This window comes from Athalia rosae, chromosome 6 (genome assembly GCF_917208135.1).
Source record: "Athalia rosae chromosome 6, iyAthRosa1.1, whole genome shotgun sequence".
NCBI classification, from domain to species: Eukaryota; Metazoa; Arthropoda; class Insecta; order Hymenoptera; family Athaliidae; genus Athalia; species Athalia rosae.
Genome location: NC_064031.1, coordinates 10,301,590 through 10,327,972, shown reverse-complemented (window position 1 = coordinate 10,327,972; position 26,383 = coordinate 10,301,590). Strand labels below are relative to the sequence as shown.

At 40.3% G+C, this 26,383-nt stretch overlaps 5 protein-coding genes and 1 long non-coding RNA gene across 15 annotated transcripts; 3 read left to right on the top strand and 3 right to left on the bottom strand.

The window, feature by feature from the left end:
• The first annotated feature begins 63 nt into the window (after window positions 1-63).
• Window positions 64-1,127, top strand: LOC105688893. The gene is made up of 3 exons (XM_012405530.3): window positions 64-356; window positions 462-629; window positions 731-1,127. The coding sequence occupies exons 1-3, from the start codon at window positions 294-296 to the stop codon at window positions 743-745; spliced, it is 246 nt and encodes an 81-aa protein (XP_012260953.1). The 5' UTR covers window positions 64-293; the 3' UTR covers window positions 746-1,127.
• Window positions 1,046-3,656, bottom strand: LOC105688891 (gustatory and odorant receptor 24). Its single transcript, XM_012405527.3, has 9 exons — window positions 3,116-3,656; window positions 2,768-3,039; window positions 2,433-2,683; window positions 2,227-2,370; window positions 2,035-2,148; window positions 1,668-1,946; window positions 1,525-1,596; window positions 1,382-1,471; window positions 1,046-1,298 (listed from the first exon to the last, which is right to left on the bottom strand). The coding sequence occupies exons 2-9, from the start codon at window positions 3,030-3,032 to the stop codon at window positions 1,203-1,205; spliced, it is 1,311 nt and encodes a 436-aa protein (XP_012260950.2). The 5' UTR covers window positions 3,033-3,039; window positions 3,116-3,656; the 3' UTR covers window positions 1,046-1,202.
• Window positions 3,657-3,792: 136 nt separating this feature from the next.
• On the bottom strand, window positions 3,793-20,619 carry LOC105688859 (tricalbin-1-like). 10 transcript variants are annotated; one of them, XM_048657276.1, is made up of 22 exons: window positions 20,481-20,531; window positions 20,282-20,336; window positions 19,929-20,151; window positions 12,492-12,691; window positions 11,573-11,823; window positions 8,999-9,084; window positions 8,709-8,904; window positions 8,455-8,493; window positions 7,961-8,331; window positions 7,620-7,848; window positions 7,381-7,529; window positions 7,176-7,211; window positions 6,866-6,963; window positions 6,605-6,778; window positions 6,335-6,532; window positions 6,002-6,271; window positions 5,734-5,907; window positions 5,226-5,657; window positions 4,931-5,156; window positions 4,742-4,862; window positions 4,444-4,661; window positions 3,793-4,367 (listed from the first exon to the last, which is right to left on the bottom strand). In XM_048657276.1, exons 4-22 carry the CDS (start codon window positions 12,561-12,563, stop codon window positions 4,213-4,215), a joined length of 3,495 nt encoding a protein of 1,164 aa, XP_048513233.1. In that variant the 5' UTR covers window positions 12,564-12,691; window positions 19,929-20,151; window positions 20,282-20,336; window positions 20,481-20,531; the 3' UTR covers window positions 3,793-4,212. The 10 variants fall into 10 exon arrangements, with proteins under 10 accessions (XP_048513233.1, XP_048513234.1, XP_048513235.1 ...); XM_048657277.1 differs by lacking the exon at window positions 20,282-20,336 and having other exon boundaries at window positions 20,481-20,619; XM_048657278.1 differs by lacking the exons at window positions 19,929-20,151; window positions 20,282-20,336; window positions 20,481-20,531 and adding an exon at window positions 18,610-18,731.
• Window positions 18,928-20,025, top strand: LOC125501426. The gene is made up of 2 exons (XR_007279003.1): window positions 18,928-19,539; window positions 19,610-20,025. It is a non-coding gene; the product is annotated as an uncharacterized LOC125501426 (long non-coding RNA).
• Window positions 20,620-20,625: 6 nt separating the features above from the next.
• LOC105688860 (kinesin-like protein KIF3A) lies at window positions 20,626-24,013 on the top strand. Its single transcript, XM_012405472.3, has 8 exons — window positions 20,626-20,772; window positions 20,919-21,528; window positions 21,600-21,739; window positions 21,832-22,029; window positions 22,106-22,497; window positions 22,575-22,992; window positions 23,065-23,190; window positions 23,273-24,013. The coding sequence occupies exons 1-8, from the start codon at window positions 20,758-20,760 to the stop codon at window positions 23,408-23,410; spliced, it is 2,037 nt and encodes a 678-aa protein (XP_012260895.2). The 5' UTR covers window positions 20,626-20,757; the 3' UTR covers window positions 23,411-24,013.
• LOC105688861 (lysosomal Pro-X carboxypeptidase) lies at window positions 23,704-26,331 on the bottom strand. The gene is made up of 7 exons (XM_012405473.3): window positions 25,918-26,331; window positions 25,694-25,834; window positions 25,333-25,613; window positions 25,100-25,257; window positions 24,850-25,010; window positions 24,386-24,738; window positions 23,704-24,310 (listed from the first exon to the last, which is right to left on the bottom strand). Exons 1-7 carry the CDS (start codon window positions 26,149-26,151, stop codon window positions 24,067-24,069), a joined length of 1,572 nt encoding a protein of 523 aa, XP_012260896.2. The 5' UTR covers window positions 26,152-26,331; the 3' UTR covers window positions 23,704-24,066.
• Window positions 26,332-26,383: the final 52 nt, after the last annotated feature.

Genomic DNA, 26,383 nt, shown 5'->3' with positions numbered 1-26,383 from the left:
CAAAAAGTCAACACTCTCTCTGGAAAGTATTTCGCTTGACGAAAAGTGCGTAGATTTTCTGCGTAGATGTTCGAACCCCTCCGCCCCGAATGTACACACATCATACATGACATATGACACACACAGCTGACAGATTCCTTCACCTCCCTGTTGTTTAATGACAGTGGTGATCGTTTCACAAATCTACATAGTAGCAGTAGTAATAATTCAATATTATCAAAGTTAATATCAGGCTGATAATCAAACAAATAAAATCAACCATCATCTCGTCTTAACCCTCAAGCAGAATAATCATGGGTCTCTGTACGTCTTGCTGCAAACAATCTTCCTCCTACGAAGATTTAACGCCTGATCCAGTGAGATTCATCATTATTCTTTACCTGCATTTGATTTTCCATTTTATACATCATATTTATCTCAATTCATATATTAATCTGTATAATATATGTTCTGGAACAAAGGCAGTGCGTCGACAACAACAAGTAGAAGCGGCAGAAAAACGAATTGCTGAACAAGAGCGCAGAGGCATAGGAAACATTGATTCAGTGAAAAGACAACAACAAAGAACTGAGGAAATTGCTAAGCGTCAGGCAGAAGCTGGTAACGTTGATCAACAGACTGGACTAAAGGTGCGATTTGAATCAAAATCATACTTTTATTTATAAAATGAAATTTCACTTGAATCCTGACAATTACTATCCTATTTCAATATTGACTCATTAATTTACAGTGGCAAATGAATTGATATGTAAACCACCTTTTCAACACCATCCTGGAGGATGTGTGTGCCTTGGCGTTAGAGGTGCTGAATTTTTACTGCACGTCTGAAAAACTATTTTATTGTGATATATTACATATAAATGTTTACATACGCATATTATACACTATGCCCATTTATTTGAAATGGTTCAATTGATTATTATCCAATTGCCTTACACAGTATTTGTAGCGTATTTCTCTTTCCAAATTGTACATATTTAATAAGTCTGTCTATAAAGAGTTGCAATTACAATTCAAAGTATGAGGGAAACAATTAGAATTAAAGTTCAATGTCTACAATATGTTTATTACAAATTGTAATCCTTTTATTCAACTAATATACATGCCATATGATATTCTACTTGTAATAACTGCGCTTGAAAAATGATATTTCTCCACCTACCATCTCTCCAACTCTTAATATATGAGCATCAACAGCTGGATCAATAATATGTTGCATTGTAGGAGTTGCTAGCCTCAGGTAGACTGATTTGAAATTGTAGCAAGACAACAAGATATGTCACCATTGTTCCTAGAAACTGTTAAAGGAGTTATCTCGAGTCGTGCTAGTGAAATTTTGATTTTCATTAAGAGTGGTTTTATTGACTTCTCATAACTTTACCGATTTGAATAAGTTGCGATTCACATCAAAAAAGCCCCCCAAGCTAATGTCGGAAGGATTCATTTCCGTTGCTCGGAGAAACATGTTTATCTACAAATATTAATCATTACCACATGCTTCTCTGAAAATGCAAACTACTGTACCTCTGTTTGAGCGTCCTCATTGAGATCCGATAGTTCAACTAGTAATAATTTTTTCTGAAAATGAACCCTCACCTATAAAGAAAATAAAGTCATGACTGAGATGAATATTAGTGATCATGCCAAAAATAACCAGGTGTGCTCACGTGCTGAGAGGCAGAGTGTGCTTGGTCGCATATTACATGCAACAAAGCAATACTCGAACAAGCTGATACTGTGAGACCGATATCTTTGATGGTAATCCCATCTTTCAGTTGTGAAAACAAACCATAAATCGACAAGGTAGAAGAGAAAAAAAGGTACACGCAAAGAACTGTGAAGCAATAACAAGTCGCAACACCTATTTCCCTTGTAATTCTGTTCAGATGAAGCCACAGTGCACGATAGTCTGCTACTATATCGGCTTGGACATTCAATCTAATTGCCTGTACAAATAATGAAAATACAGCCATCAAGTACGATATTCCACTGCTTATTTAATTATTGTTTGGGTATCGGCTTTTGAAAACTTACGTGTTTGAAATCTTGAGCAAGTATATTTGCACATGTTGATATAGTGGCACAGTGCATGTACCAATAGGCTCCCAACATGTTTATAAAAGTTGTCACATATATGTAGGGAAGGACCTTCAAAATTCCCACAAGATTTTAATGTCCAATGGATATACATTGCTCAAAAATGTAACAGCAGTGATTTTTACATACCTGCCACATAGCAAAATTGTCCATTGTCATTTGAGTTGAAAATACGCAAGAAGCTGATATTATAGGAACTGCAATAGCAATCCATATTGCTCGAAGTCTCAAATTAATTGGAAGTCTGCGTGTCGTTACCCGTGTGTAAAATATCTATAAAATATCAGGTAATCACTCACAATGAAGGTGGGACTTTCATGTAGAATTATACATGCCTGAAAATCCATCCAATGGTTGAAGCAATTAGCTGTTCTCTTAGTTTCGTACCAAAAGACCGGTATAAGCAAATGAGGAGCTAGATAGACCACAAACAGATATGCTATGACGGCTTCTTCGAATTTCCCCTGTACCGCTTGTATGATTTTCACTCGATTCCATACAACATAGAGTATGTGAGCTGATAAAGCTATGTAAATTAATATTGAATAAATCATAGAGTTTGTGGCCAATTTGAACTTGGTGATACCTGAAATTAATTTTTTAGTTCTTTGTGTTTGCGTTCATGAATATTCGATGAATCATTTCAATGAAATATATACTAGGTATGAACCTATATGTGGTCTTATTATGGGAAGAGCGCCCAGTACCCGAACTACCATAACAACGGGCATCATGTTATCGTAAACAACATCTTGTTCTTCGTTATCGTTTTTTTTAAATGCGTCAACTGCTATACGCATGGGTGGGGAAAGCTTTTTTTTCTTGTCACCAAGCTGGTCCGTAAACATATTCATACCCGGACCTGTCTGGCCCAAATGTATCAAACCATGCATCCCAAAGCTAGGAGCAATCCGTACTGGTCTAAATGCTGACATTGCTCAGCTTTCAAAGTAAGAATGTATGAATTATCCACTTTGTGATTCAACTATCCACTGAATATTATCATCGAGTATCTCACCTCTTTCACACTAGATCAAATCCGGTTAATAAAAAACTTATACGAGGACTACGCTTGATATCAACCACGCTTCTTGCAAAGCCAAAGCTTCTGGATACTATGAACCATTTGAAAAATACTGGAAGGTTTTGATCCAAGTAGGTATGGATCATGTGGTAATTACAGGATTACTCAATAATTCCTAAAGCCTACAATTACTCCAAGTGAACAATTATAGCTGTATGAAAATTCCGTGAGTATTCAGTTTGCATATTATCAATGTGGAGGTGTGAGTAGACATTAAAGTCTGCTGAACAATCGACGTCTACTTTACTTATTCTGATGTAAATTGTCGTTGCAAAAAAACGCTAGCAACTCCTTAAATTCTACCAGGGTGGGAGAAAAGCGAGTCGAATGACTCAATGGGGTGTACCGCACTTATCGCAAGTCTCAATTGATAGCCTGGAATGGCAGGTGGTTGTAATAAATAACAGTAAATGAAAATAGTACCTGCATTATTCACGACCATTAATTACCAGTAAAATCAATACTACCCGATAATAACTCTGATCACCTTGACTCAGTTCCTCGGTAACCGACTAAAATGTTTGTTATTATGAAGTGGGTGAAGTGCTGAATTTTTTTTTTTTTTTGTTTTAATGAAAAAATTTTAGCACAATTAAAGTTGAACATGAACATAAATATATAGTTTTTAATATCATCATAAATAGTGAAATAATTAGATTTGTCCGATCCCACCGTTTATACAATAAATGGTAATTATCGTTATGACAATATACTGTTTACTCTTTAAAAAAATCTCGAAAAATCTATTTTAAAAAATGTACAGTGCAAGTATACTTCTCGTAATATATATACGTATACATACATATATATTGTATATATACTACGGAATGATTCAATTATTCATCTCTTTATAATATTTACAAATATATGTATAAATAAGAATTCCACTATTCAGTTTGGTCATATATAAGCTGCTTGAGTATAGAGTTGAGATATGACGAATTTCAATTCAGACACAGATTCGAAATACCTGATAGATACCTGTTTCGAACGTTTCACATTCAAACCACCTACGAAGACTACCCCTACTTTCAAATTTTGCCAATTCTATGGACTGACCAAGATCGAAATAATTTTTTTGTAGATTTGCTTTTCATTTCCTTTCCATGTCCTATTTGGATTTCGAGCGAGGCCCCGTTATTCAATGCCAACCACGTGTGTACTTCATTCGTTGCTGCTGAAGCACCTGTATTAATAATTCAAGATTTTACAATCTAAGAAAAGCTGAGAAATAATCACAAGTTTATACTAAAATATCGTACCATTTAAAAGTTCGTGGAGTGTGATCTTACGACTCGCCAATAGATCTTTGCTGGCACTGCGAATTTCAAATATCAGTGCGGATTGCCGGGATACCTCGTCGCTCTCTATTTGAAAATCAACACCGAACTGGGGATTGGGCATTGCCGGTAGAAGACGAGATTTTGTCAACGTCTTACCACCATTTGCGGAAGACATCATTTTGTCTGGACTCGTACATCTGCAGCAATAAATTTAATCGAATACTATAACCGAAAACCTAGCAATATACCGGAAGGTGAATAATATGTCTCAACTTACGCTTGGAATTTAACACGGCAATAGAGTTGAGCGATTCGAGCAACGTGGAGCCCCTGAGCCTGCAGAACTTTGCCTTCGACACCAGAATACTTTTCTCTTGTGCCGTTTATCGTTTTCAAATCTATAATTATCAAATGAAAGAATTTTTGAACTGAATTTAATGTGAAAGCAGTTTCTTGAATTACTTACCACTCGTTCTTGATCCCCGCATGTTGGGACTCGGCTGCCTTATCCTGCCAAGCATATCTGGTTGGGAAACTGCGTGCGAAAGTCCGACGCTCTGTAATAATTCTGTGGCATCGGCTTCACCACCTCCTCTGGGCTCCAAACTCAGTGCAACACCTTTTCCCGCATCACCCTTGTCCTCGATATTAACTTCCGACCGAAATCTGCGAAGCTTCAGTCCCCGTTTTACCTGTTAGAAATTAAAGTATGCTTATAGAAATATATCTAACTTTTTTCCGCCTCTCAAACTTCTTCTTACCTTTTGTTTCATTACTCGAAAGCTGTTATACTGTGGTACTTTCTTTCCAAAGCCATTGTCAGGGCTAGGTGTTAAGCTGTGATGTGAAGCTCTTCTTTCGCTCAATTTATCTTTATTACTACCATCAACGCTGTCATCAACGTTGTCGCTAATCATGAGGCTAGAATCTCGTCCTGCCCAGGAGATGGTCGTACTATTTGCATCGCCAGATTCTTTACTGGTCAGACTGGTTTTATCTACTTGATTAACTGTGGGCTTGATCAGAGTAACTGTGCGTGGAGGAGGTGGTGGAGGAATCACTGGCTCCAAATGCAATCTCATCCTGGATCTTTCCATAGATGGTCTTCTAACCACGGATGGGGCAATATCTGGCTCTGTATTTTGTCGTGCGGAACAGTCGCTTACAGTACTGGCTGCATATGTGCTTTGTGTCTACGCAAGAGGAATAGCAAATCCTGATTACAGAATATTGGGAAAGAAAGACAGTTGCAGTTCACTTTTTACTTACCTCAGATTCCTCAGAGAGAACTTTAATCCTGAGCTCAACGGATCCCGATTTGGTTCCTTTCAGCAAGAACCAATGGGACTGATCGCTACTGGATAGTTTTCTGATATCGTCCAGAGTCAGCGACACTTTTCCGAGATAATCTTTCATCCCGAAAGTATCGTGGTCCCATAGCATCTGAAACAGGAAAATTATCAATCAGTCTAGTAGCGAATTATTTTTTTAGTAATCGATACTAAAGATCTTTTTCTATGATAACTTGGAATCTTACAATATCTAATGTTTCTCCTGAACGAGGCAAACCCATGATGGAACTTTCATCCCAGCAAGGATTTAGCGTTTTCTTTTTTATGCTGCTTTTGTACTTTGTCTCATTGTTCAATCGCAGCTCACAAAATGGATCGCTGAATCCATTGAGATCCTTTGCAACGAGGTCTTTGGCTCTTAGTAAAGTGACTTCCATCAAACCACTACCGGTTGACAGGAGGCTCGATATGTCCGACGACGCTGGATCTACGTCACGATGAGTTAACAGCATTTTCTGGAAATCAATGATCCAATTTCCATGATCGGCTGTTAGTACGGTCGAAGTTTTTTTATTTACCGCTTGCTGCATCCACGGAAGACTATTTCTTTTCATTTTTGGCTCATCGTCCGATGCTGGCGGAGCTATGCTTCCCCGTCTGCTATTAACCACTTGCTGTACACTTCTTACTGGATGGAAGAGCACGGAGACTGTTATCGTTGATGATCCACTAGATCCGCTCAGGCTCAGTTCTTTTTTGACAATCCACCTAGTTCCCTGAATTCATAGAACACGTAATTTTATCAATATTGGGTAACTTCAAACTTCATCAACTACTGAGGTATTTACCTGCGACAATGAAAGCATGGCAAGACCCAACATGTCTGTGTCTGCCATTTTCGATACATTCCACGAACATATAACAAAGCTCAGGGAAACCTGGGTGTAGTCTTGCACTAAAAACTGTGTTCTTGCCTCCCATCTTGGGGAACTTGTACCTCGGATATAGTGTGTTGTTTTTACCTGAAGTAAACGAATGATTTAGAAGTAAAATTTTATTCCTGGGACCTGAAGGGTTCTTAGGTAATGACATAAAGCAAATTTACTTACTTTTTTTCGATTCTGGAAGAGCATGCAATAGGGATTACATTGAAATGAATCACAGTTAGTGAGGTCCTCCGCCGAATGTATATAGACCACCAAAATACCTATGAAATTAGATTGAATTATTAGTAGGTCTTATGATCACAAGTAATTCAAGGCACGTTAATTTATCCTCTCACAGCTGGAGGGTAGATCACATATGTGCATGTGCTCTGGTGCACCAGCGGTAAAATGAATTGTGTAAAATTGTGCCTAACATAAGATGTAATCATATCACGGAACAAACATCATAAATTTCAGCTGAGTCTTATTTTACCTGCTCTTTGTTTTCGGTACGAATTTTTTCGTGTCACTGAAAACATTAAATATCAATGCATAACATCACAATCACGATTCTATAGAGAGACAGCAAGTAAACAAGCACCAGGCACAGGAGCCAGAGGTCATTAAATCTAAGGACCATAACCATTCGGACGAATACTAATTTTTTATTATGTTCCAAAGTTATATGCTTGCAATACCTGAGGGATGTGGGCTTTCATCCGGCAACTCTGGCGGAGGCATATCAGGTTCTAAAGCAGGCAGCGAGCTGTACTCCAGCCTAGCATTGATGTTGGGTATATTTGCGCTGCTACGAGATGGTTTTTTTTGTTGCAGTACACTGTCGACCCTGCAAATATGAAAGTCACGATTGATTGTAGCAAAATGACTTTAGAAGTGAATAATCAACGCATAATAAATTATTTCTCAACTGACTTACACCGTTGAATTTTCCCAATTGTACACACCCAGAGCTAGTTCAAACTGAGCAAGTGTTATAGTGCTAACAAGTCTTTTGGCCTTTAATTTTATATTGATCCTCTCATTCTCCAAAGACCCAACAAGGAAAGATACATCTTCGGTCCAGCTCGGGCCAAGGTGAGGTGTCACTCGTCTTTGGTCTCCTATTGTGACCACCAACCACCTGACCTCATCCGTCGCAGCTCCTACTTGCAATAAGTAGTATAAAGTAGCTGAACCTTCGATTCAAGTTTAAGAAAAAGAGAATCTTGCGGTTCGAATAAATTTCTGGTTTTCTATTCTCTAATACCGTAATATTACCTGGGGCTCCATTACTTTGGCTAAGTGTAACCGTAAGAACTCCATGAGGTACATCATTGGGGACACAGTCGAGTCCTGGACCTGGTCTTTCCTGAGCCCGTAGGTCGAGTTCCAGATGACCTGGATCGACTATCCAGCTAGCAAGAGCATCAGAGACAACCGCATGGATCCAGGTTTTGACAAGTGGAACTTCCATCATTTGTACGGCTCGCAGAACTCTTACACTGAACCAAACATCTGGTTTTTCTACAAAACTCAAACTAAGATGCGTCACATGAGGGAAAGGCGCAGAGGCATTCAGTGTCAAGGTAGCCAGCACCGTGCCTGCCAGAGATAATTTTTCAACAGCCAAATCGACATCCATCCCTACACTGCAATTCATAAAAACAATTTGCTGAATGGTCTATACCAATAAAAAATTGTAGAGACACCAAAGAGAGAACAGAAAAAAAAAAAAAAAAAAAATGGAAATAACAAACTCATAAAAAATATACCATTCGTCAATGTTTCCGGATGAGCCGACCTTTGAACTCCTGAGGGCAGGGATGTGGGTATAAAAAAAGTCGTCATGCAAATTTAAAAAAGACAACAAAAAACATTGAACTTTTCGGTAAGACTAACTCAGGAATTAATCAGAAAAGTCAACGAACGATTGAATTGTAAAAATAACAACGAATAATAATAAAGTTTGAAAGTTACGTTGAAATGAGACAACACAAGGAATTAAGGAAGAAAGAAGATTGTTCACCCTTTTCCGAACAGCCTGGTAGTTATGAGCATCCTAAATTGTTCGCAATCCAGTCTTAGATCTGCTTCGACGGAAAGTTTGATAAGCCCTGGTCTTGCAGCGGGACCTTCATCGTCGCCGCTGTAATCCAAAGCTCTAACACGAGTTATACATGGCGTCTGTTCTCCAAGAGTGAGTTCTCTCAATTCCAGCGGACCTGATTGGATCAATTTGCAGTTAAATTATATCAAACTAAAAAAATGACGCTACGAGAAAACCAACGACTTTATCAATAGCTGTGCTCCGCTTACCCAGTATCCCAGGTTTCGCCTCATTAAGAATGGGCTCTAATCTTTCTTTGGCGAGTGCAAATATACTCGCAGAGCTAAATCTCCACCTGTAATAAACATCAAATAATTTTATGAACTTACTTAATGATTTTTATGACCTATTTGTTAATAAAATCTATACCATCAAAATCGCTATTGTAGATCATGCAGCGATGCCGTGTCGCATTTCAGTAGTACGGCTAGAAATTGATCAGCCCTATTCGCGATTATGCGGCTACGGCCGCTAGTCAGTAGTTAAAGTTATGTGTAGCCAGACACGCTCCGCAGTAGTAGATCCTACATGACCAGCCGGCGCGGCCTCCGTTACATTTGCCATTTATGCGGAAATTAATAGGTGTGTTTCAGCAAGATTTAATTTATATGGTCAGGCCGATCACTCTGCTGCGCAACAATGTGCAGCGATGCCACTGTGCGGTATAAACCTTTTGAAACCTACACTGATATGCATTTCGTTCTAGCGGATGCATAGATTAAAAAATATTTTCGTACTTGCTGAATCCTTCGATAGACTTATTAGTAATGAGATTGTTGATATTTCATTATACGTCTTGCAGATTGATCTCGATATTGAACCGCCTCGTTTCTGCCTCTATATAAAGTCACCGTCACCCGGTATGCAAATTATGGCACTAAGTGTAAGTGCAGTATAACTTACACGTAAAGCTATTTCATTCCGTTCTATTCCATTCCATTCTACTTGACGTAATCTATCACTATCGCTATCGCAGTTAGCGGTATGAACGATAAATACTAAAGGTTTGGTAATAAATCACTCGGGTTTCCATACGCTGAGAGAATTGATATACAGGCAGACTCGACGTATAGTTAACACATGACAAAAATTAAAGCAAACACCATTTTTTTCATTGTTTTTTTTTTTTTTTTTTTTTTTTTTTTTATTTCTCTTTTTCGCAATTCAAAAGAATTCGCGCCCGGCGATCAGGATGGCTGTACGTAATAAAAAGGGTGAAATGTGTGGGTAAAAACATCGAGAGATATATATAAACACCAACACTTTTTGATGCTCGACAGCTCCGATCGATTATATTATCCCATATAGATAGATACCGCGGTTGGTATGAGCCTTGATTTTCTTTACCCGATTAAATTGCGTGTGAAAAACGCGGACGAAGATAGAAGATAATAAAACAGAAACTGTTTGTGGTTTATCAAAAGAAAAGAGGAAAAACAAAAAATATTACGTGAGAAAATGCATTGCTAAGGAAAATTCAGTCTGGCTCTGCAATACTGGGATGCTTTGGATAAATCGAGGAGGGTAAAATTTTGTTACAGTGCTTGTTCGTGATAAAAGAAACTGCATAAGTAAAGGATGAAGGGCTTCCGACAAGAAACATAAGCTATCCATCCAATCACATAACTCAATAATTTATTCCCATTCCGCTTTTGCGGTAGACACGATACCAGTTTTCTTGAAAAAGTTAGCAGCCCGGAAGGAAACTTGTTCTGTTACGTACGTGATATCGAAAAATCGATTTTCATCGAACGAACCAAAACCGTTATTAGTTAGGACTACATAGAAATCATCCTTTCCAGGCTAGACAGCGAAATGTTTGCAACAAAAATGTAATGAATAAAACTCCGTTTCCGAAAATCTCCCCCCAAGTAAATTTACCCGGATTTCCCCGTGTACGTGCTTCACCTAGTCCGTAGTGTCGCTAAATTTAAATCCTTGACACGGTAGCAGCCCCGTATAAATAAAATTGTTATTTCGACCGTTGCAATTTCAGGAGTAAACTATGAATAATTCATGTCACAGCCTATGAAAATTCGGGGGTGTATAAAACGTTGCCAAAGTAATTTCTACGTCACGCAATCTCTATGCTAAATCTGCACACACGACGTACACGCATCAAATAAACGAAACGAAGGTCCTCGAGTTTGAAAGTATTTCAATCCTTCTCGTCCCTTTTGTTTCTTGGCATTTTCTTCATAGATCTCTCTCCCTGAAAGCGGCGCTCACGGGCACGCTGCCTTGTACGTACGTCCAGCGTCCCGCTCGCATTCATTCCGCAAGAATGGTCGAAACTCGAACAGGTCTATCAACTATCCAAACAGAGTAGGTAGGCAGGTAGGCACCGATGGATTTCCCCCCGTTCCCTCGGTTGCCGGTCGCGCGGTCGAGGAAGTTAGCTTACCGGAGACGCGCCTCGCACACGGTCCGGCATGGAAAACGTGAAAGGCACAGCTCGCAAAGGGGAATGTGGAATGTGGAATGTTTACAAATGTCTATACTCTACGGCTGTCCTACGACCGTTCTGACTTATACAGTCGGTTGCCACGTGCTACAGGATAACTCCTCACTCTCCCCGTACCCGAATGGAGTTCATTCACCTGTCGTAAACTCGTAAGCTGGCCCTACGTTGTACGCCCAGTTTCGACTCACAACTTATGATATTACCGGACATCACGAGATTGATCGAAACTCATCCGCCCCGTTCATGTCCATTCCGGGAGCACTGAATTCCATTTTTTTCCTTTACGCGTTCGTATTCGGGATGAACGGAGGCGACTCACCATCGGTTTATGAGGAGACTCAGCCACTCGGCCGTCTCGTCCTTGTACAAAGCTCTGCGCCTTCGTAATCTGGCTAATTCGTGCTGTAGGGCCGTTTGCAGCAACCGTGACAATCGGGTCTTGAAAATCGTCCCTACGAGGGCCAAGATCAGGACGAGCCATGCCAGAGACAATCCTGCCGCGCCGACGATCCACGCGATCGACAGAGCGATCCCGAGATAGAGAACACCCCGTACGGCTTCGACTTCGCGCTGAAAATCAAGGGCGCACAATTATATCACTTTTCTTTTTCGCTGGACTCTGTATCAACGGTACATGATCGGGAGGACGTCGGTAGGGAATTGTTTGTCCAATTAGTAGAATTAAAAATGTAGAATTTAAGCTCTCGACCGCGGCGAGACTTTGTTTGGTGGATTATACGCGATAGAATCATAGAGATAATCGGAATTGTGGCGGTACCTAAATCAGGAGCGTCGGTAAACCTCATAGTTGCGTATCTGCTTTATCCTGTACGTATACGTATAACGTGGTTATAACTCCAGTTTATTAAGAGTCACGAGTTTCACGTGCGAATGCTATTCGTTTATTTATTTCCCTTCTTTTTTTTTTTTTCTTTCTAGTCGAGATCATGTGATTTAGATAATAATTCAAGTCCCTGAGTCACGCGAAATTCGAATTACAAGAGGACGTTCGCCTGAAGGAGAAGTGAAACACAACTTATATTCTTACACGCCCAAGTATATAATACCTCGGGGTTGAAAATCAAAAAGAATTACCCCGAAAGTTCAAAGGTTTTACTAAGATTACAGTTTAACGGAACGGAAGTAAAAAAAAAAGAAAAGGAATGCTACTCTCTCATCAGAGAATGAGTGCAGGAGCTTCGAATTTTCTTCAAATTTACCTGTATCGAAAAATTTACCTGCGTCTTATGCGCTGGGCCGTGGGCGAGGGCAAACTCGTCATCGGGCGTCGCCAGGTCGTCTGGGTTCATCGTCGTGACGCCCCCGAGGCTCCCTAGGCCGCCCGAAGGGCTGTGGGGGGTGCCCGAAGGACTCCCGACGAGATATCCTGGGGGATGTCTATCTCCAGGACTTGAACTTCCGTTGCCCTCTCTTCTGCCTGTAAAGCAATTATAGAATCAACGTTATAATTGTAGCTAGAATTTCCCGCCGTAACTCCTTTCGAAGTCGAAAAAGAAAAGAGAGAAGCTTTTTTTTTTTTCAACACGAGCTCCTCATTTTCTTTTTACAATCTGAGAGCCACCGGAGTTGCTGAATGTGCGCTGCGATTTTCCGAGAAATTTCATGAAGGGGTTGCGCAGCTTTAAGAGCCTAGTGTTGACGTCAGTAATTATTGAGTATCAGATTGAAAAAGGGGCCGTGAAAAATTGAGTAATTATTCTTTTGAGGTGCTGAATTTTTCAAGCTGCGATGGCGGTACAGATACAGTGGCTAAGCCGGCACTCAGCTGTTTCCCTCGCAATTAGCAATTAGCAAACGAGAAAAAGAGATTCTCGAAAAAACTGACTTCATAGGATTAAAAAGAAGAGAACGCGTAAAGCCGGCTCCCCTGGACTTGATTCTTCCATTTCTTTTCATTGTTTCGTTTTTCCGCTGTGATTGTGACACACGTTCACGTTGATTAAATCAACCCCTGATCGCCGACCTATTTCGCTTTTCGTGACGCCAAGGTTTACACATTTGACCCTCAAGATCGGCGTTAACACATACATATATTTACACAGGTATGTATACATATATGTATAGGTGTACGCGAGTCTCCGTTTCCGGAGACTCGAAAGCGAAGAGGAAATGAGGTAGGGAAAGTGGAGCACAACCTTGCATGCCGGAATACCACACAACAATCACCTACAGAATCGGATCATTCCATCAGCACTGATTCACGTATACTGACGTATTCGAACCCCCGAAGACGCAGTGCGCTACAGACTACGTTATGCGAAAAATCTCCGAAGTACAATGGGACGAATAACGCCTTGAATTACAAAGGTTCATAATCGGATCGGACGAGAAAGTGCCCTTTGATGCGAAATCACGGTTGCTAATAATCGAATCGCGATGAAAATCACGTTAAATATTCTCGCTGAAATGGAAACGTGTAGTTCAACCTCGTCGACCGTTAGAGCGACTGATCGTTGCGGTGCGGAATATCGCGTGATTTGTGAAATATAACTTTCATACTGCACACGAATGCACAACGATCTCGTCTACGTCCGTATATCGTGCAGGTCTACACGTCGAAACGAAAATCACAAGAAATATTGATCAAATAATTACTCAGACCATGCGCCTTCCCTCCGTCAACTCGATTCCCCGTTTAATTTCCGAACATAAATTTCACGCGTCTCTTCCACGCGATTATCATACCTCATCCATCCGTGTGTCCACATATACTCAACTTGTTTTCAAACTTACAATCGGGTGCGAGAACATGCACGCGCGTGTCGTAGGCAGCGTGAATGAAAAATAAAAAGTAAAAACAACAGCCACGGGGTGTCGTGAATAAATTCTCGTACCTTTCTTCAGTGAAGCACCCCTCTTCAAGTGCCTCGCCATGAAACTGGAAAGTAGCTGCATGCTTCAATTCCAGGAGTCATTCGAGCCAGGCACAGGAGCCCCGATTCCTCAATTACCACTCCTACCTTATGTATATCACGGGTATATTCTATTCTATCCGAACGTATCAACGGGGGGGACGAAGCACCGGAGTGTACGTATGGATCATCGAAGCTGCGAAACGATAAATATCTTCTTTTCTGTATCTATAAAACAAAACCGTCGTGATTCTGAAAAAAGGTCTTAGACGCGAGAGGCGTGAACTCGGACGCGTTGTCTTACTGGACAGAAAATTCATCGGCCCCCCGCACGTCGAGGTTAAAAATAAACGCGAATTGATAAAAAAAAGCGACAGTTTTATTATCCTTTTAATTTTCCCTCGTGCATCTATGTTATAATTTCACACCAAAGTCGACTCCGCGTGCAAAACGAATTTATATCCGTAGCAAAGGCGAGACGTGCGATTCTGCGAGTTTTGCACTGCAAGTGCCCTCGCAGGTCGTGTGTGTGTATATCTTTCGAGGGCATCTCAGGATACGGTCGCGTTGTTTCCTGAAAACCCCATGGGAACTCCGACCGAGAAACTACCCCGACATTAAATTTGTATACATTATACCCTCCGAAAGCCTCAGCTGCCGTTGGTTGCAGGACGGATGGTATATTGTGTTACCCATTACGAAAATAAAATAATTTACGTAATCAACCCACGATTAGCCTATAACTCCGCTATTATGCGAACATGTAAAAACATATCGACCGATAGACGATGCCCCTTATGTCTTCTTCGTTTCTCTTTCGTTTTTTTTTTTTTCTTTTCTTTTCTTTTCTATTGCAGTACATTTATAGGTAATACACATATTATAATGATCTGTTTACTCGTTAGACGAGTTGTTTTATCGATGGAATTTCATGTGCATATTGGATAACCCGTTTCGTTCGGCGTGTATCAAATGAAATATAAATATTGTTGACGATTTTTTTGTCCGCAAAAATTTATACCGAATGTTACGTAGGTACGGAGATTTCAACGAATTTCGCGCGTGGCCCAGTTCTTAGGCGTAATTCATTTGCTTCGCAGACGTCTCATGCGGGCGTTTGGTGTCCCACGGGTTCTTTGGAACCTTATATCCGGCTGTTACAATGCTAAGAAGGAGGCAATTGCTAATTACTTGATTAGGGTATAACGGTGAAAAAAAAAACAGTTCGGTATAATACCCGTTGCGAGTAGTTCACTAGTTAGTGTAACCATAGGTGTAACAGAGGAATAAAAGAACGTAGGTAAGTTCGAGTGAAATAAATTATGTATCCAGGAAGTTTCTACGCCGAAAAAATAATGCGCGATTCTCGCAAAAAGTAATTCTAGGGTATGCAGCTATTATGTCATAAACGGACTTCCTGCATCCGCACCTTCCTAGGTCAACAATAATCTATTTCGGATTTATAACGTCTCGCTGCATAATTTAACCGAGGTACGAAGTTGACTGTTAAATTCGCAGTTTAAAACCGACAAAAAAGTTATTAAAACGGCGAGGCTCGTTTGTAATTAAATTCAAGTTGCGCGAAACCCTCTGCAACGTTTACGAGAAACTTATAATTCTTTTCAAGAAAAAATGTAAAAAAAATGAAATAAAACGTAACGGAAGTTGAGTTCCTCCGTACCTGCGGTGAGCGGAGTGAACCGCCTGACGTTTCCTTTCTTTCGGAATTTGAAAAAAAAAAAGAAATAAAATAAAAGTAATTCCTAACTAATGAGGTAAAAAAAAAAAAATTACAACGATTTTGGAAAGCATAATCACCAGACTTGTATACCTATTTTGATAAGAAAATTCCGTGACCGTTTCGAATATTTCTTAACAGATTTACAAACTATTTCAACACTCGGATTTACCACGTGCTGCAGCGATTTATACGATTTATCTGACCCGATACGTGCGATCGTTGAATCACGAGGAGAGAAGTGAATATATATATATAATTAATATCTCATGCGGACGACCGGCAGGACTCCCGGTTTCCGACTAAACGCACCTAGGGGCCAACATCTCGGTAGCCCGTGGTCGCGTATGCGATGCCCCATCGCTCGACCAACGCGCCCGCGCCCTCGTCCTGCGTCCTCGTTCCTCCTTTTCGCGGCATCACCTACCTTCTGTACAACGATCACGGTATAATGCACGTACACGCACGTATATCATGTACGTACGTACACACATGCGCGATCCGGATCCCAGCACGTGCTTAACGTCAGATCGCCCGATCCCGCGTAAACTACCTATCTGGATGACACGATACCGCGGTACACCCGCAACGAAATTGACCAAAGAATTCCATCAGGATAGGCCCAAAGGTACGATCTCCTGGACATCCCGAAAACGACGAAATTGTTGACGATTTTTAAAATTTTCAAACGACTTGAGCGGCCCCTAGAATATCTTTTAACGGGCTGATCTTTGGGGAGGACGAGGGGACTCTTGAAACATGTTAAGCTGATATATTTTTATAGGAGACGCCAAAAGAAATATTCGTTTATTTGGGCTACACTAATAAGTATGAATTAAGAACCAGGATAAGTAGAGACAATTATAGCCAAAGGAGTTCTATTTTCGGAAGCTACAGTACAACAATACCGACCATGAATAAAAATCGAACGATTATAGAACAGCATGGGATGATTTCAACGTAACGCGCGTAAGTTGAAAATTCTTTCTAAATCCATCAAATATCGAGGAATCGTTTTATACATATACAGGATGTACATTTTACACCGCATAGATAGACATGTGGTGCAGCAAATAACGCACTCTATGCTATGTGGGTACATGTACTCTTATATTTACATATTCAAATTTCTAAAGGGACGACGGCTCTAGCTACAATCTGATTTGACCCGCGTTAACGGTTAAACCCCGTCTAAGCAACCGCGTTACACCGATAATAGATATAATAGCCGAGGGCCTCATAGAGGAATATTAAAGCCGACGAATCTCATGGATTCCGATTCGATAGCGAGAGAAAGGTGCGTGAAAAGCTGTAGGAGGCAAAGGGCGCCAATGATCGTAATGTCGTAAGAAAACGAGCGAAGAATAAGAATAGTTCGGTTCTTATTCTTATACATATTGTTTGGAGACCGTTATGGATGTATACGTGTGGCAACGAAGTTTTGTCGAGGGTTCTTCTGTTTCTTTAATTTCTTTGTTGGGCAGCAACATCTGTCGTGTATAAACGGTTCCCCTGCTGCACGAGTCTTTCCCTTCTACTTTCAATGCACGTATAAAGCAGTAGCTAGGTGCAGCGTACCCGACGTCGTCACGATACAACGTCGTACATGAACGGATCCTCGCGCCGCCGATGCACAGGAACCAGTACGACCGCAAGGTGCACCATTTCTACGGTTCTACGGGGTGGTCGGAAAAACAGAACTAGGTACGACTAATTAGGGTAATTAACGGCCCTGTGAGGAAAAAGTCGGAGGGGCGGGACGAGCGTTGAAATCCCGCTATCGGATATCGGTATATTATGTTATATTCTTCATCGTCGTATACCCGGGCGAACTAAAAGTAGGTATATAGGAAGTTATTCTCGCGTGTTATAGAAGCGCCATATCTAACGAAGGCTATTGAAATACTCACAGCTAATTTCATTGGCCGTGAACGTAGTTGTACGTACCTATATATATATATATATATATATATATATATATATAGCGCAGCGCGTGAAATGTTTGTGGAGTTTTAAAAAGCAGTCTGACAACTCGTTTCGAAATTCTTAAACAGTTTCAACGGTCCTCCTCGGGCGCGCCGCCGACTCGCGAGCATACGTTACGTATAACGCCCTAGGTGGATATGTCGTACCTTGATTATCGAAGAGATACAAATTATGGAAACAGAAAATTGAACGGTTTCGCCGTAGGGCTGTTCAAAATTTTCAAGATCCAAGCCTTCTCGTACGTTGTATACTACTCTGCTTCATTCAACCCGATGTTCTTCAGCACCCCCCCAACATTATTATGATATAGTAGGACGCAACGTGTGTTTACGTCGACAGTAAACAGGGAAAGATCCAAAGGTCCCTCGAATATTGAAATGTTGATGTCGTTCAATAACAAAGGTGGTAAACAACTCACGTGTTCCTCGTAATCAGGCGATAATTTGTTGAATAGTATTCTTTGCAGATCGACGATCGGCTCGACACGTGTCATCGAGTGACGGCATGGGCCCAAAATTTTTCGTCGATAAACATTGATAAGTGGCGATGAAAAAAATAAATAATTAAAGGTGAAATAAATACAACGACGTAACAGTGGGGAGAGCCGGCGATTCAGAGGTCAATAGCGATCGCGATATGACACAGAATTGTAGTTGTGAATGAAAGAACGTCCGATCCGCGGCTCAGATTATTGTTGGGAATTTATAGTACGGGGATAAAAACAGCACCGCTCACCGTGACCACCGTGGCAACACTGACCTGGGACCACAGAATCGAGTTACAGAGTTTCTCTCTTCTTCTCCTTTAGCCAGTCTCCCGAGTCCTCCGGTCTTTTCAGTCCTTTCCTCTCTTTTCCACTCTCAACTCTCCAGTTCCAGTCGGGGGACGACTCCGTCCGATCAACCAATCTGAACTCACCGGAGCCTGCGAGGAAGCACCCCGTACCTCGGCCCTCCAGGTGGTACACGGAGGAGTTTCTTGATCGCTGCAGGACGAGGCTCCGCTTCCATTACTCCCAACACATTTATTTAATAGTGTCATACAGTCATTCGCCCGATGTTTCCAAGTATACAACGCGTCTCCCAATAAAACCGACGCATCTCGACGGGGAAACAGGATTTTACAGACTTCCTTTTTAATACCGCATCACGAGCATCCCACCGCCTCTGCACTGTTCCGGCGTCGGAATTAAATTTCGATACACGACCCCACGATGCACTTATATCACCGTTGATTACGCTAATCAAGGGACTCCCGAGTCTCGTACTTGTTTTACAATGCTGAGCAAAACAGAGCTAGGAAATTGGAGTATAGAGGCCAAACAGCGTGGTTCGTATGCGTGTAACGCACGTAACGTACTGCGCCATGGGGGCACGTCGCAAGGGGTTGTTGGCGCACAACAGAAGGGGATTTATACGAGGGCCCTGAGGGGAGCGATCGTGCAGGGTACACGCGTGTAAAGGGAAAAGAGTGGCCCCAACCAACCGACCCACACGCGACGCCTGTATGTATTCGCTATTCATTCCTATAACAGTAATCGTGGAGCGAGAACGGTGGTGTGGTGTAGTGAATCGAGTCCCCCTTCTTCTCGCGCTGTGCGACGCCAGCTGCGGAACACGCAACAGCAGAAAGGGCCCCGATTCTATGCCGCACATTTTTAACCAGAATATTATCGTATAAGGAACCTAAGTACGACTAGTATACAAGTGTTGAAACGGCGCGCGATGGTCTGATATAATGCGGCTATTTTTATCTGCAGACGGACGACAACCGGTAGACTGCATTATGATCGTTCACGTGGCCGTGACGATCGATAGATCTTGGAAAATATCTTCAATCCAACGAATGTGTGAAATTCGAACGGAACTTAGAGTAACGAATAATAAAATCCTCGTGAAATTTTACCTCTAGATGATGAATTGGAGCTGATGTAAATCCGGTTCATGATGAGCGAGTAAAGTCTAAACGTTGTACTACGGGAAGAAATTCCTCTTCCGATGAAATGGCTGGGCCATTGCTTCTACTTAAAAATAAATGAAACAGAAGCTGGGAGTGACTCCCAGACGAGTTATACTCACATTATATTGTGATGAAGTTTATCCCGATGAGTTTTGTAGAACAGAAGCTTGTAATTTCTCTCATCCAGGAGCAATAAAACTATAACGTTTCAATGTATTGCCTCGGCTACACATCTCCAAATAGATATCCCACACGTGTTGAGTAGTAGAGATCATGGATGAACGTTTGGGGTGGCGGTAGAACAGCGGGGGGTAGTTTTCCATACTGTTGACCCACCGGTAACTGAAAATTCCACGAATTATCAGTTTACGAGCTTATAACTACAACCTTGGCTACCGGCGTTTTCCTGTATCATTTTATATTTCATAATCGTTGGAACTTATTACTTGGACTGCAGTACCCGCAAACTAACCTTCGCATGAATATCATAACTGCATGCAACAAATACCGATGTGAGCCGAACGAATCTGAAGAGTAAAAATTGGATCCGATTTCTTTTCGTTTTTTATTTTGTCTGAAGTCTCTTTGACGTAAATAGCTATAGGTAGACATGAATGCACAACATATTTTCTTTATCGCTATATTTATAAATAATTTAAGTTATTCATTACCGTTGAAAACGATCCTAACGGGAATCTACTTTATCCGAGTCTGAAAAAATCTTCGAACAACCAACATCAACAAACTTGATGAAGCATTCAATAAATAATGTAGAGTGCGCTAGCTGCCGGAGTTGTTAAAAAAATCGATCAGTTTGTTTGGGGTGGTGTCGTCTGCTGCTGTCACTGATCCTTGCTGTCACTCTTGTCAATTACATCGTCGATTGATTTCAATGTATTATGCAGTAATCAACGTATTTTATTCAGGTTGTTGAAAATTTGTACGACAATGGAAGGAAACGGAGTAAGTAACAACGAATATAGTGCCTTGAATTTTTGAGCAATTAAATTCTCTGTAACTATTCTCACCATCCCCCGAATGCTCCTTGGCATTCTCAAAAATAATACACACAGAAAGAATATCTATAATTGCTTGTTATTTCTGTGCAGGAAAATGCTGCGGAACTGGGAGAGATTGAAAATGTGCGCGTAGTCGTACGAGTACGACCGCTAAATGGAAAGGAGTTGGACGGTCACTGTAAAAATATAACTCAAGTCGACTCTCTGAATGCTGAAATAATGGTCGAAAACCCACACGCAGCCCACGGAGAGCCACCCAAATTATTTTCTTTTGATGCAGTTTTTGACACAGATTCAACACAGGTCGATATATACAATGAAACAGCTCGTCCTATTGTTGACAAAGTTCTACAAGGTTACAACGGGACTATATTAGCTTATGGTCAAACTGGCACTGGCAAGACTTACACGATGTCTGGTGCTAAGACTTCACCTCAGCTTCGTGGCATTATTCCAAATACCTTTGCCCATATTTTTGGACACATTGCTAAAGCTGATGAACACCAGAAGTTCCTCGTTCGTGCAACATATTTAGAGATTTATAACGAAGAAGTTAGAGACTTGTTAGGAAAAGATCAAAATACTCGATTAGAAGTTAAAGAAAGACCAGACATTGGTGTATTTGTAAAGGATCTTAGCGGATATGTGGTCAATAATGCCGATGACTTGGATCGAATCATGACTCTTGGAAACAAAAATCGTATGCTCTCTTCAGCTTTTTTAAATAATTCTAAAGCTGACTCAAAAGTATATAAAACAAATACCTTTTAGGTGTTGTGGGAGCAACCGCTATGAATGTTTCCAGTTCCAGATCGCATGCTATATTTACAATAACTGTTGAATCCAGCCAACTGGGTGAGGATGGAGAACAGCATGTGAAAATGGGAAAACTTCATCTTGTTGATCTAGCGGTGTGTGTTTCTCCGAATTATCCGATCTTAAATAGAGCGTTTTTTGAAAATACAAGTAATGCATGGTGGTTTTCAAATTTTAATGATTTCAGGGTTCAGAAAGGCAAAGTAAAACCAAAGCTACTGGTGTTCGACTAAGGGAGGCGACGAAAATAAATCTATCTTTGTCTACTTTGGGAAACGTTATATCGGCACTGGTTGATGGGCAGAGTTCTCATGTGCCATACCGGAATTCTAAATTAACGAGATTGTTGCAAGATTCACTGGGTGGCAATTCTAAGACATTGATGGTTACTACTTCCCTAAAACCTAATAACTAGAAAAAAATGGTTTGAGTTCATTTAATGTAGTAAAAAATTTTTACAGTGTGCAAATATAAGTCCTGCAGATATGAACTACGACGAAACTATAAGTACACTGAGATACGCTAATCGTGCTAAAAATATTAAAAACCGAGCTAGGATCAACGAGGATCCAAAAGACGCATTACTCCGTCAGTTCCAAGTGGAAATTGAAGAGCTTCGTAAACAACTGGAAGATAATGGTACGGTCGTTTCTGAGTCTGATGGAGAAACGGAAGATTCTGATGAAAATTCTGATACCAGAAGAGAGAGGAAAACGAGACATAGGCAGAGTCAAATTCTGTCGATGGATCAGCTCGAAGATGGAGAAGTAGAGTCCAGAGAAAAAATGGACAACGCCGAACGAAATGATAAAAGTCCAGATGATAAAGATGTTATAGAGCTCAAGAGAACCCAGTAAGTCAGACAACAAATCTCAGCTACTGATATCCAACTTAAAATTTGACTTGGGGTGTTTTGAATTATTATTTCAGAAGCGAGAAAGAAGCATTAAGAGAAAAAATGCAGAATTTACAAAATAAAATCTTGGTTGGGGGTGAGAATTTGTTAGAAAAAGCCGAAGCTCAAGAGCAATTGCTTGCCGCATCTGCCATTGAATTAGATCAACGCAAAAGTCGGGAAGAACAGCTGAAGAAAGCTATCGAAGAAAAAGAAGCTGAACGCATTGATTTTGAAGAGAAATACTCGTCCCTGCAAGAAGAGGCAGCTGGAAAGACTAAGAAATTAGGTAGAGTTTACACAATGCTTATGTCGGCCAAAGCAGAGCTCTCCGACTTACAGCAAGAGCATCAACGTGAAATGGAGGACCTTTTGGAAGGTGTGCGAGGAATCGGACGTGAACTACAACTTCAGGAGCTTGTCCTCAACAATTACATACCAATTCAATACCAGGTAGTTCTATAAGTAGATGAAACAACAACAAATATGGTAAAGCATTTTCCTCACCACAAAATTATTTTACAGACAATGATAGAACGATACGTTCATTGGAACGAAGACATCGGTGAATGGCAACTGAAATGTGTAGCATACACAGGTAATAATATGCGAAAAGCGCAAGCAACCCCTTCTATTGGGATAAACAAAGATGTGAGTATAAATCAAATTCCTTTGCTTCTTTCAAAGCGCCTCCTGCTCCTCGACGACACGCTTTACGTAATTTTTGTTACAGCAACCACAGCCTGACCTGTCCAACATCTATCTTTCATACAACGCCGCAGCAGAAAGCAGTCTCACTCAACCAAAAAAACTGAGAGGACGTTCCGGTGTTCCAAGGCCTACAACTGCTCACCGGCGCCCACCTCGTTAAAAGTTATCTATGCAGGATATTCGTTAGATTTTGATTTTTATAGAAAATTTTTGCTACTAATTAATTTGTCCGACGGATGACAATTTAGACGGGAGCATCGAAGTGTTTGAGGAACGAATATTGCACCTAACAGATCACCTAATAGTACACTCGAGACTTGATTATCGGTATGGCCAAATACGTAATCTTCTATGGCAGTTCCTGGTGAGTAGGGATAGAGATAGGATATGAGTGAAAGGTCTGAAGAGTTAATTTATAACCATAAGGTAGACAAAACGAAAGATAGTTCAATATTTGTAGCATGACTCAATTATAATTGAAATTCATTTGTACCAATTTACATTTTAATTATACATTATTTAGATTATTTTTGTGGACTGATAAGGTGAATCATCTGAATAGTAAATAATGTTTAGCCTTAGGGTAAGTTGGTTTTAACCGACTATTTGTTAACAGTATTTTTCTGCATTATGAAAAAAAACTATGCCAATTATTTTTTAACCACCCTTCTTGGACCCATTTAATTAAAACTCACTATCGAAGTATTATTTAACTATTTATTGGAATTTATATTCGTAATTCAAATAAACAAAATGACATATTTTTCCAAGTATTTTTTTATTACAAGATATCCTGGCCTGCGACTTAGAAAATAATCAAACATTCACAATCTCATACCGATTATCATTTCTCTCAATGACTCTAGCCTGTTCTTCTCTTATCCATTTTTTTATATAGGCGCAATGAATTTTTCGAGCCTGAACTACACTATATGGATCTCGTGGGTTACTTGCCCGCAAATCCAAATGGTGAGCTGCTTCTGGAATAAGGATAGCGATTGTAGATGATGAAACATTCGATATCACCCCGCCAGTTGACCATGGATCCAGCAATCCGTTACTGAAAGGTGATTTGAAGGTAATTTAAAGGTAATCAACCACTTCACATGCCAAACCGGTGGAGCAAAAAACTCACCTAAAGACAATATTGCTAGCTGTTGATAAATCTTTACATCCATACATCTCACACACTAGGTATGGCTGTGGCTTTATTTGAAAGTTCTTATAGCATTGTTTGGCATATTCGTCAATGTTCCAAGGAGTTGGTTCGAACATATCATTAATGCCATCGGAACACATAGGCATTACCATCTCTGTACATGCTTGATATGGCCACCCCTTAGCTCCTAGAGCCGGAGCAGCATCGTCACTTATAATCAAACACTCTGTTGTCCCTGTACTGTTTGTGTATACGCTGAGAGCTTTTTTCAGTGCCAGAAGAAGCGACTTGTCATCCAGATTTGGGTTTGTCAGATGTGAGCAGAAGGCCTGCAAAATATGACGAATTCCTGGCTCAAGATTATATTGAATAATGGAAGATGACTTGTGAAGAATTTTTTTATGTTTTATAACTGGAAATATTTTGTAACTATAACTCACCGATATTGGATTGGCAGGTAAGGGTGCTAGGAAATTTGTTTTGTAGGGATAATTAACCATTGCTAAATTACCATATACATCAGTTAAAAAATCTTTCAATAATTTAACATCGGATGAAGGACACAGTTTCCAATTTTCAGATAGCCACATCGTTCCATTCTCTGTAAATTTAATGTCAACAGTATTTTAACAGTGGCCATGTAAATGGATAATAATCCAAAGATGTGTGTACAAAAGCAACTTATCTTACTTGTTGAGGTGATATTTCTGATAGCATTCCATGATTTGCGAATAGATTTGCGACACAATGGACTTGCAGCCTCGAAATCAGATGTTACAACTCTTGCAAATGCGTCGCATGAAGTGATACCGGTGAATTGTAAGATTGGAGCAGAAGCTGCAATTGCTCTAGAAATGATAAATAAATTATCTTTTAAAACACAATATTAAAATCCGACAATGAAATGATCTCCAATAACTTACCCATTAACAATGTGTGGATATTTCATCCTCATCCAAGCACTGAGCATTCCTCCATAGGATCCACCAAAGATAATCACTGGGCTATGAGTCATGTTTTTTGCAGATTTTAAGTAACTTATTAAGTCTGCATAATCAGCTAAGGCTTGCTGAGATGTTAAATATCCAAGATGATCAGCGTCTGAGTAGGAAAGATTTCCAAATGGCACCGATTCCCCATAATAACGGTGCTCAGCAAAAATTAGTAGAGCTCCAAAAGTTGGTGCAATTTCCCACATAAAACCCTACAACTTAAATGATCCGATATTGTTTGGCTAATTGGTATAACTCACTTCCAGATGAATAATGACTTTTCAAGTCTTACCGTATTCTCAGCAAAGACTGTGATGTTTCCTTCATTTCCCGTATAAAAAAATATGGGAGAATTATCTCCTCTCTGCCAAGTATCGTTAACAAGATATCGAATCTTAAAAGTATCATTTCTTGTAAAACTGAAGTGATCCACCTGAAAATAAAACATTTTGTTCATTAGTAACCAGAGTTTTTATGAAACCCAAGGTAAGAAATGCAGAATGACAGTTAACTCACCGGCACATTGAATTTTTTGACCTCGTAGTGATACTTGATATCTTCCTCTGGATAACTTCCGTCTAATTGGCGCCCATTAGAATCTATACTACCTGCTTTAACGTCAAAAACAAAGAATGGAATTACCAAAGCAAATAGCAGGAGTGAGTCCATCTTGATTCTCGTCCTCAAGAACAATGAAACTGTTATTATAATTTCTGACCAATGACCTCTACTATTCCTCTGCACTGACATACAACTACTACCAGTGGAAGCCTTGATCGTGTATGTCAAATAAGTCAACTCAGAAACACGAATGTGAACTTGTAGTGAAAACAATGATAACCCTGTGGATACATGGTAGTACGTATGGAAGAAGTAGAGACTGATACAAGATTAAAATATATCACCGGTAATAAACGTCTTTTGATTCATGGGTCTTGCAACAGCACCATAAGCAGACTCATCTGCAAATACTCGTTTGAAT

What these genes read in the sequence shown, in the direction of transcription:
- LOC105688893 (XM_012405530.3), top strand. Translation starts at nt 294, where the DNA reads ATGGGTCTCTGTACGTCTTGCTGCAAACAATCTTCCTCCTACGAAGAT. An exon ending in AAGATTTAACGCCTGATCCA is followed by an intron (nt 357 to 461) that starts GTGAGATTCATC and finishes TCTGGAACAAAG; the next exon opens with GCAGTGCGTCGACAACAACA.
- LOC105688891 (XM_012405527.3), bottom strand. Translation starts at nt 3,032, where the DNA reads ATGTCAGCATTTAGACCAGTACGGATTGCTCCTAGCTTTGGGATGCAT. An exon ending in ACAATTTTGCTATGTGGCAG is followed by an intron (nt 2,149 to 2,226) that starts GTATGTAAAAAT and finishes GGAATTTTGAAG; the next exon opens with GTCCTTCCCTACATATATGT. An exon ending in CACACTCTGCCTCTCAGCAC is followed by an intron (nt 1,597 to 1,667) that starts GTGAGCACACCT and finishes TTTTCTTTATAG; the next exon opens with GTGAGGGTTCATTTTCAGAA.
- LOC105688859 (XM_048657270.1), bottom strand. Translation starts at nt 14,169, where the DNA reads ATGCAGCTACTTTCCAGTTTCATGGCGAGGCACTTGAAGAGGGGTGCT. An exon ending in CCATGCTTTCATTGTCGCAG is followed by an intron (nt 6,533 to 6,604) that starts GTAAATACCTCA and finishes CTATGAATTCAG; the next exon opens with GGAACTAGGTGGATTGTCAA. An exon ending in TTCTCTCTGAGGAATCTGAG is followed by an intron (nt 5,658 to 5,733) that starts GTAAGTAAAAAG and finishes CCTCTTGCGTAG; the next exon opens with ACACAAAGCACATATGCAGC.
- LOC105688860 (XM_012405472.3), top strand. An exon ending in ATAGAGCTCAAGAGAACCCA is followed by an intron (nt 22,498 to 22,574) that starts GTAAGTCAGACA and finishes TTATTATTTCAG; the next exon opens with AAGCGAGAAAGAAGCATTAA. An exon ending in ACATACCAATTCAATACCAG is followed by an intron (nt 22,993 to 23,064) that starts GTAGTTCTATAA and finishes ATTATTTTACAG; the next exon opens with ACAATGATAGAACGATACGT.
- LOC105688861 (XM_012405473.3), bottom strand. Translation starts at nt 26,151, where the DNA reads ATGTCAGTGCAGAGGAATAGTAGAGGTCATTGGTCAGAAATTATAATA. An exon ending in TCAAAAAATTCAATGTGCCG is followed by an intron (nt 25,835 to 25,917) that starts GTGAGTTAACTG and finishes TTTTATTTTCAG; the next exon opens with GTGGATCACTTCAGTTTTAC. An exon ending in TACCTGCCAATCCAATATCG is followed by an intron (nt 24,739 to 24,849) that starts GTGAGTTATAGT and finishes CATATTTTGCAG; the next exon opens with GCCTTCTGCTCACATCTGAC.